Genomic DNA, 9,179 nt, shown 5'->3' on the forward strand with positions numbered 1-9,179 from the left:
TAAATTTTATTTTGACAAAAAATCAATTCAGGGTCCTATTTGTACTATTTTAGAAAATAGAGGGTCTATTTTGTCATTTAACAAAACACAGGGTCTAATTGGTAACTTTTGCAAAACAGAGGGTCCAAAATGGTATTTACCCTTAATAAAGTCTATAAGTATTACTTTGTTTCATGTCTACTGGGGTTCAGATTCTACAGGTACAAGATTGTTGGTAATATAGTTGGAATGAGTGGATCGTTCGGGTCGGCAATTGAGGCTCTCACCTTGTTGTTAGTAAATATCTCAAATAGTATACAATCATTTGTGGGAGTGTACAGCATAACACAATGATCTTCATTTAACAACCAATGAAAACTAGTAAAAATGGGGCTGCATCAGTGTTACCCTTTTTAGGGTGTCCACTATAGAAGATATATAATTATTTATCAAAACAATAAATTATTTATTTTTATATATTAAATAAAACTTATTGAATAAGATATAAATCAATATAACACATTAATGTTAGACTTTAAGTTTGTATGTGTAGTAGTTTCTTTTTAAATAAAATATAAAAATATCACACAATTTTAAAAATACAATGACATAAGATAAATGTTAGAACTCAAGAAGAATAATTTTAAAAATACAATGACATAAGATAAATGTTAGAACTCAAGAAGAATATGTCATATGCAACTCTCCTCTTTAAATAATGCCTCGATGTTTAAAATCATCCAATGACATACTACAAACAAATGCCAGCCACAAGCAATTCACAAATAAATTCCCATCTTGAATTAGCTAATGTTTCCTATTTTATTAACAAATATATTGACAATGATCTAATGTGTTGAGCATAACATTAGATCTGGTGTGGTGTGTTCTAACTTCTACAGTTCTACTGCACTTCTGATGAGTAACTTGAAGCTAGAATGTGTCATCAATTAAACAATGCCAATAAAGAAAATTCTACAGCTCAGGCAAATGAATATTCGAATCCGCCCTTTCTTCAATCTGTGGCTCCAATCCAATATGTGGTTTGTGTAAAAATAATCTGCCCCTACTTGATCTTGCCCAACTTCTGATTCATAACAATAACGAAAGTAACTCACTAGCTGGACCTCTTGCTGGCCAGGGCTTCCTTGAGTTTTCTACCTAATGCATATGCCAGAGGAGGAGGTACAGCATTTCCTATCTGTCTGTGCTTGTGAAGGATATTGCCGGAAAACTGGTAATTGTCCGGGAAACCCTGCATCAGGCAATATCAAGAGAATTTTTCAACACCATGATAACACTACATCAGCAGTTTTTATCTGACTACTTACAATCTAATGATCTATTATTCTGTCTATTGAGCCTCAATTATGACAGCTAAATAGTAGATTTTTTATTATTACATTCGTCTCTTTTACTGGCTAAGTTATACTTCAAAGTTTATGGCCAAGTAAATTGTAAAACCTAACCCTATTTTTCATTTCTATTGACAACAGCAAAGACTTGCTTAAACTTTGGAGCATATTCTAACAGTAAATAAAATTATTTAAGAAACATAAACTTACTTGTGATCGGGCACACTCTCGAACCGTCAGAATCCTGTCTTGGTCAGGGTGAAAGCACATCCCAACCTTACCCATTGGCTGAGGATCTGTAATGGAAGTTGGGAAATTCCCTTCCCAATCCAACCTTCCAAACAGGCCCTTCCACTGATTGTGGCGCTTGGCAGTGTTTGGCAAGCACCATGGTATTAAATCAACCATTTGGCCAGTGGACAATTTTACCTACAATTTGTTTGAATGTGTAAGTTTCATCATTGATAAACAGTGAGTTTCTCACTAGCAAAATTTAACTATTTCTTTGTAGAAAAAAAAAAAACTAACTATTTCTATTGCACCTTTTCATCAGGAAGGTCATGCCAATCTGCACCAGCTCGCTTAGGAATCTTCTTACATCGAATAAGATTTAGCTCATTCATTTCTTTTGATATGTGATCAGTCAAAACCGCCATGCTCCCTCTAATTTTCTTCTGAAACCATGAGATGGCTTCACCTTCATACTGTATAAACAACAACCAGATGTTTGTTTTCTTTAGTCCTTTGAATTTAAAAGAAAAAAATAACAAACTAAACATGAAATATGAATTTAAATACCTCTAAATTGGCCTTAGAGGCTCCATTTCCTACAGGTGGAAGATCACCAATCGTATCCCGCACAGTTATTGCCCGAAACGGAGCACCATTTGCAGTGCTCTTAGCAGCAGCATATTGTAGATTGCCTGATAATGAGATCTTCAACTCCGGGGCAGCAAACACATGCATCGGTTCTGGCCATTCTGGGAGAACCTCTTCTGGTGAGGCTGCCCAAATAAATGCTCGTTTTCGTGACTGAGAAACCCCAAACGTTCCAGCTTCCAGAATACCAAACCTCACCTACACATCAACATCAATCAATCCACTCTTAAGGTTTAGTTATATATTTACAAAATATAAACAAAAAAAATCCTTACATACACCCACAAAACCAGATAACTACATCAGTGATATATGTATACTGCATAGTATGTACATTTTATGCATGCAAATACATGATATTGTAATTAGTATGGAAAAAGAAATTACTGGAACAGCTATTTTGCCCTTCTAAGCAGTAGAGCATAGCTTACCTGATAACCCATCTCAAGAAGTGAAGCCAGAGTCAATCGAAATGTCTGACCCTTGTTGAAGGATACAAAGTTTCTCACATTTTCTAAAAGGAAGTACTTAGGACGGAAGTAATCTGCAAACGATAAGAACGCCAAGATCATTTCACACTGAACTTTACTCCAAGTGCTGTTGTTGAACCTGTTCATTCCTGAAAATCCCTGCAAAAGGAATCAATTTTCCCCCTATTAGTTTATTCCCACAACTCCAAAAGGCCTTGTGTTTGGCAGACTTAAAGATGAGTTCTGAACATTAAAGGTAAAACTTGTGAATACCTGACATGGAGGTCCTCCATTAATGAAATCCACTTGCCCTGGCAGTGGTAAATCATTAATCACGCTTTCATTGAGAGCTGCAGCTAACTCAGCTGCTTCAGGTGTTGAAATGCAATCGTCTACATCCCCACACTTCTCCATTATAGCCCTGCATTACAAATTACAACAAATTATAAGATACTTACAAACTGGAGGGGGTATCAAGCCATTCAGCACAGTCGTTTACCTTAAAATCACATTGCAGTTATTAACAAACACAGATGACTCTTTGTGGTTGAGTTTAAATGCATCTCCAGCGGGTTCTTCATACTCAATTGCCCACTTAGTTGATGAAGCACCTATAAATAGCAAGAAAAAGTTTATCATCCAGCAGTTGATAATGAAAACTAACATAATGGCAAAAGAAACACCAAACATAAGTACCAGATTGATGCAAGCCTTCTGACAAACCACCACAACCAGCAAAAATGTCTAATGTGGCCAAACGCTCCTCCTGAGATGCTTCTGTAGGTTTTTCAATTTCTGAAATATTTTCTCCCTCTTTACTCTTGCCCTTTTTCTTTCTGGACGCAGCATCACTATCGAACTTGACAGTTGAGTACCTTAATCTTACCTGAGCTGGCAACTGTCCACAAAGAGGCACAAAAATATTGTATTAATAAATGAAGCTTCTATTATTCACCTTTGATAAATTTTATTGCCTTAAATAACATATATTTTAATATCATAAGAGCAATTTAACTATAGATCTAATCAAACAACTACCTGGTTGAGTGATCCTTTCTTAGGATCATACAAACGTTCACAGAAGAAAGTATGCTCAAATATGGCGAGACCATCACATAGTAGCAGAACATCATTTTTCTTTCTAACTTCACATTTCCCTTCAATGTTGTCAACAGTTAAAACGTGTGTTTCTTCGCTGTAATAAACCTAATATTTAATAGAGGAGCTTGAATTAACATAAAGATTAAGCAATTATTAATGAGCAGGTCAGTATTTAAAATTGAAGATGAATGAAAACAATGGTAAGAGGCTTCGCTACACCAAAAAATAAATAAATTAATTAAAAAATTAGAAAGCATTTACCTCACGAATATCAGAAACATATGCCTTCTGAGATGATATATCCTCTGGCCTATAAAATCTCCTCACCTTCACCTGTGTAGATTTGATTTCAGCTTCTTTAGCTCCTTTTTTAGTGTTAATCTCCAACACTTGGCACACAACATAAGCTTTTAGACCCACATTCCTCCCACCTTTAAAAGTTCCGTTCTCCACTCTTTCCTCAGAGAAATAATGGGGGCTTATATACACAAAATCATAAACAGAATACTCAGTTCCTTTATAGACAAAACTACTCTTGGATGAATTTAATTTATAAATTTCCTTTTCCCTCTGAACTTCATTTATTCGGCAAGAGTGGCAGTTACCAGAGCCCAGGCCAATAGTATCAGGAGAAAGACTACAGAAAGCACCTTTTTCAGGACAATACAAGCTTTTACAGAAATATTCAACTGACAAACCCTTCTTTTTCCTCTCATCTGCTCTTGCTCTATCAGCTTTGTCAGCAATTGCATTATCCTTCCGATGATTATGGCCCCATGGCATTAATCTGATAGCTACAACAACATTTTGTTTACAATCCTCCAGTCTCATGTTTATGCATTCATTTGTCAAGAATACTTCTCTTTCATTAGCAGTGTTTCCAAGAACTGTTTGAGATCCCCGTTGCATCACTCTTCCGTGAAGCATCTTTCTTCCATCTGATGCTTCAAACATATACTCCACCAAATATATATCTTGTTCATCTGAGTCCTCAACTTCCACCAAAACAGCTCCCCCAACAGTTATTGTTTCTCCACGAAGGAAAGCTCGCTGATAAAGAGCTTCACCAGAAGTTGTTTTACCAACAGGCTTCCCATCCCAAGATACTTCCTTTTCAGAAAAGCAAGATTTAGTTTTCCTAGACAATGGACTGGGTTTCTCTGCTTGTTCCAACCCTAGCAAGCCCTCTACAGCATCAGCATCAGCATCATCATCATCAATTTCTTCTTGCTCCTCAACTTCATCCTCTTCTTTTGTTTCACATTCAGCTTCTTTATTTGAAGCTTCTGGAGAGTAATTCGAATAGTACTCTCCCCAAATTCTGTTGACCAGCCTTGTAGTCGTAGCTTGCATAGCCTTCCTCTTGGATACCACAGGTGCCAGTGCAGCCCTTGGGTTCAAATTGAGTTCACTTTTCTGCAGAACTTTTTTCTTTTTCACTAACCATTTAGTATGGTGCCTCTGCTCCATTTTATCTGCAAGACCCATCACAAATGCACATTTTCTGATCATATCATCTGGAAATTCTGCAAACAATTGTAGTATAATCTGACCGTGTACCACAACGTATCTCTCAATAGCAGCTGCATCAGAAGAAATGTAAGCACGACCATCCCTTTTAAACTCAGATACTCTCTTGATGACATCAGAAAAAGAAAGCCGTGAAATTCGGCTTTGTTCCTTCAACAAAGTAATAATACTTATTCCAAGCTTGGCTGTCTTTAAAACTGTTTCATACCATGGTGCATATTGCTTTGACGGCTTGCCAAGTCTGTACCTGGAAATTTTGGAGAAAAGTAACACCAAATGTTTTAGTAACAAGCAGGTAGCAACCATATTTGATCTCTTTTAGAATAATTCTACTGACCCTATCTGCTTGACCACACATTAACCGCTCATCATTATTATCATAATTGCATACAACTAAAATTTCAAAACGATGTGTGCAATATTTACACCACGCTCTTTGCATATGTATTAACCCAAAACATTATTCCAAAAGTTGTTTCATCCTTTATCAATAAAATTCATCATTGTTTAAAAAGAAAAGAATAAGATAAATTGTAAGACTAAGTAGCAAGTTTCCATTAAAACGATTTAAGTCACAGGAACTAAAGTTGGTAAAAAGTGACAATGACAAGAAAAGAATATTAAAAAAAAAATACCATGCCATATCTGTTCGGATTGAAATGAAAACCATTGACGACCCAAATTCAATCATCCACTCTTTTATAGCACTCAAATAGATCGGCATACCATCAACAGCCTGTGCTTCCATGCTCTTTGAAGATGACTGGTCTAGATCATCATCGAGACAGAATCCACTTCCATCATCAGCAGTCATAATACCAGACCCGTATATCGTAACATCAATATCTGAACAAGGTTTCATAGGAAGAAGCTCTAGTGAAACCAATCTCAAGTCTGAATTATAGAGAGACCAATTATGAAGCATACTTCGAGGAAGCTCATCAGGATTGCACATGTCCAAGTCACTATCAAACACTATGAACTCATCAGTTTCTTCGGCAGAGGTCTTGTAAAAAGCAGGTAGAGGATAGTCATTTGCAATTTCATCTTCATTAATTTTAACATAGTACTTGTTTGACCCTGAGACCAAACCCCGGCCCTTTTTCTGTTTCATTGATTGCCAGTACTCTTCTTCTTGCAATAGCTTTGCTAGTTTCACATCATCATCTACCTCTTCAGCACAAGCAGGCGAGCCAGATGCATCTGGTTTAGTTTTAGCATCTCCACTTTCTGAATTGATCTTTAAGGTCCCATTTGAAGGGATGGTATTCGGTTCCATGAAATTTTGACGCTTTTTACACTCATCTCTTAATGTAGCAAGAACAGGAACATTGACAAACAGTTGACCATTTTTGGATGTTTCATCCAAGCCTATCAATTGTTTATATATAAACTCACCCTGAGAAACAACAAAATCTCTTATAGGCAAATTACCTGAAAAGCACTTGCTGGCATTCATTGAACGAAAAACACCAGCTAGTAACTCGTCAAGACTGCAATCAAAGCTCCCTCCAAATGATTTAGAAAGTTGTTTGTAGACCTCTACACAAACACGGGCCTTCTCAAAGAAATGACCATAAAACTTCTTGTAAGTAGCAGCAGGTTTCACACAGAGATAATCACCAGCCTCAGTCGAAAGCCATACAACTGGATTTCCATCTTCGTAACCAGAGATGTCCCACGATTCTATTCGCCCAAAACCTTCACATCTTATGCCTCCTCCTACGGCCTTACCCTTGTCAGAATTTTCTTCCAAAGGCAATACAACGCCAGAAATAAACATGTCATCGACTTCTAACATCTCAAGAGGACGCGAAACACCATCTTCATCATGAACAATGAACTCAGTAAGCCTTCTGTTGGGTCGATCAACATCACCTCCTTCTCCACAAGTAAGGCGCAAAGCCAGGATCTCGTCATCGACAAGCTGATCCTTCTTTTTCTCCAAAAGGTTGGATTTTTCGGACAGGCGAACTGACTTCTCCTTGAAGTCTGTACAAGCAGCTGCTCGCTTGGGCAGCTTTCGAGCCCCAGAAGCCTCTTCTTCGCTACCAGCATTACGAGGGGAAGCACGCTTCTTCCCTTTAGGCTCAGCTTTCACAGAATCATTTGTTTTACCCTTCTTCTTCTTAGATCCTGTTACAATTACTAAGTATCAATATATAACACTATGGAAAGAAGAAGAAAACAAAACCACATGCAGAAAAACAGTTTACAAAATGACCCAATTGTGTTAGAAGAAATCAATCGAAATAGATTAACAATACCTGGATTTTCAGTCTGATTGGAAAGAGCATGCTCGGGGAGAGACCCCATTCAAGGAAGAATATGCTATACTGAGTGAAATGGGAGGGGAGAGAAAGGAGAACGGAAAGGAAACCCTAGAAACTGAGTGAGAGAGTGAGAAGAAGGGGATTTTAATAGTGTCTGATTTGATGGGAAAATAGAGCGCCAAACCGTGTATTTTGAGACGAAGTTGGCGCCAAGTGTAGCATTGAAATTTCAAAACGTAACCAAACGTGCTTTTCTTTTTCCTAATTTTACCGATTGAGAAGAGGATTCGTTCTAAATAGTGTACGGAATTGAACAAGATAACACCCCCTCCAACTATTTTTTTAAGGTAAATTAGACGATATAAGGGGTGTTAATCAAAACGCTCAATTTACCCGTACCACACCACGCCGCAAAAAAAATACGGTTTGAAATTCTATACGGTGCGATCGCGATTTGAATTTTTCCTAAACCACACGGTGTGTAACGTGCGTGCCAAGATGGCACGTTACAAGCTAAGTGATGCCCATAAGTTGGCCAAGTGGTGGTCAAGTGGTAGCGCATGTTGAGGTGAATGCTGATGCTTAGTTTGTACGGCAGTGGCTTTTCGTAAATATCTTCAATATTGTTCGGAATGGGACGGGACTTGGTATTCGCCATTTATTTGGGTCTACAAATATAATGGTGCAATCGGATCGGCGAGACTATGTGATTCGGTATGCGGCTTCGTCGTATGTCTACAGAGCCAAAATCATGTATGTTCCTCGTAGAAGGCTAAAAGCTCAGAATGCTCTTTAAGGGGTACCCTGGTATTAGCTCTTTACCACCTCTTGGCACCTTGGTGCTAAGTCATGAGCTACTACTAGTCAGCAGGGCTAGTAGGACGAGCATATGAGGACCACGAAGGGACTCATATGTCTCCATGAGTTGGAGTACTCATGGACATTATCGGGTCGACCCGATAGTGCGTTTAAGAAGCCGCCAGAGGTTAATAGGTATGTTTCCATTGGCTTGTCGATATGCCGCTTGCACGGGACGTGGCCTAAACTTCCAAGAGATGTTGTGGTGCACCTTGGCCACGAGTCTCAACATGAGATGACACAGGTAGTCATTCGTGGGCTAGTTTGCATACGCGCATGGGACGAACACACCATGTTGGAAAGGGACAGAGGTCTAATGTATGCAACTAGTTTGGTGGCTTGTCTCGAGGGCCTGCCAACATGCGTGGAGGCATGGTGCCTTGAGGATTGGTCCATGGACGTATGGGAGTCCTTAGGCGACGAGGCAGACTGTTCGGACAGTATCGAATGGGGCATGATAGAAGCGTTGGCATGTTGACTTTGTGTTAGCATCTTGCCACACATGCTACCTTGGTCACGAGTGACAAGGTGAGCGTCGGTGTTGGGATTTGCCTTATCATAGTTAGTTCCTATGGACAGTGCGAGTATCTTGGCGAGAGAGCCTCAATGCATGGATGCACTCATGGATGCTTATGAGCATGACTCGGCAAGAGTTGTTCGAGAGACGGAAGTGTGCACGAGGCACACAGTCACGCGAAAAATGAGCCCATTGTTACTCAGATGGTTGGAAGGCT

At 38.7% G+C, this 9,179-nt stretch overlaps 1 protein-coding gene across 1 annotated transcript; it reads right to left on the bottom strand.

Moving 5' to 3' along the window:
* Positions 1–617: 617 nt before the first annotated feature.
* On the bottom strand, positions 618–7,916 carry LOC115712625 (DNA (cytosine-5)-methyltransferase 1). The gene is made up of 12 exons (XM_030640928.2): positions 7,582–7,916; positions 5,950–7,450; positions 4,046–5,561; positions 3,722–3,889; positions 3,380–3,581; positions 3,183–3,294; positions 2,957–3,104; positions 2,645–2,842; positions 2,133–2,411; positions 1,877–2,038; positions 1,545–1,763; positions 618–1,234 (listed from the first exon to the last, which is right to left on the bottom strand). Exons 1-12 carry the CDS (start codon positions 7,628–7,630, stop codon positions 1,097–1,099), a joined length of 4,692 nt encoding a protein of 1,563 aa, XP_030496788.2. The 5' UTR covers positions 7,631–7,916; the 3' UTR covers positions 618–1,096.
* Between the last annotated feature and the right edge of the window lie 1,263 nt (positions 7,917–9,179).

Source organism: Cannabis sativa, chromosome 4 (genome assembly GCF_029168945.1).
Source record: "Cannabis sativa cultivar Pink pepper isolate KNU-18-1 chromosome 4, ASM2916894v1, whole genome shotgun sequence".
Classification (NCBI taxonomy): domain Eukaryota; kingdom Viridiplantae; phylum Streptophyta; class Magnoliopsida; order Rosales; family Cannabaceae; genus Cannabis; species Cannabis sativa.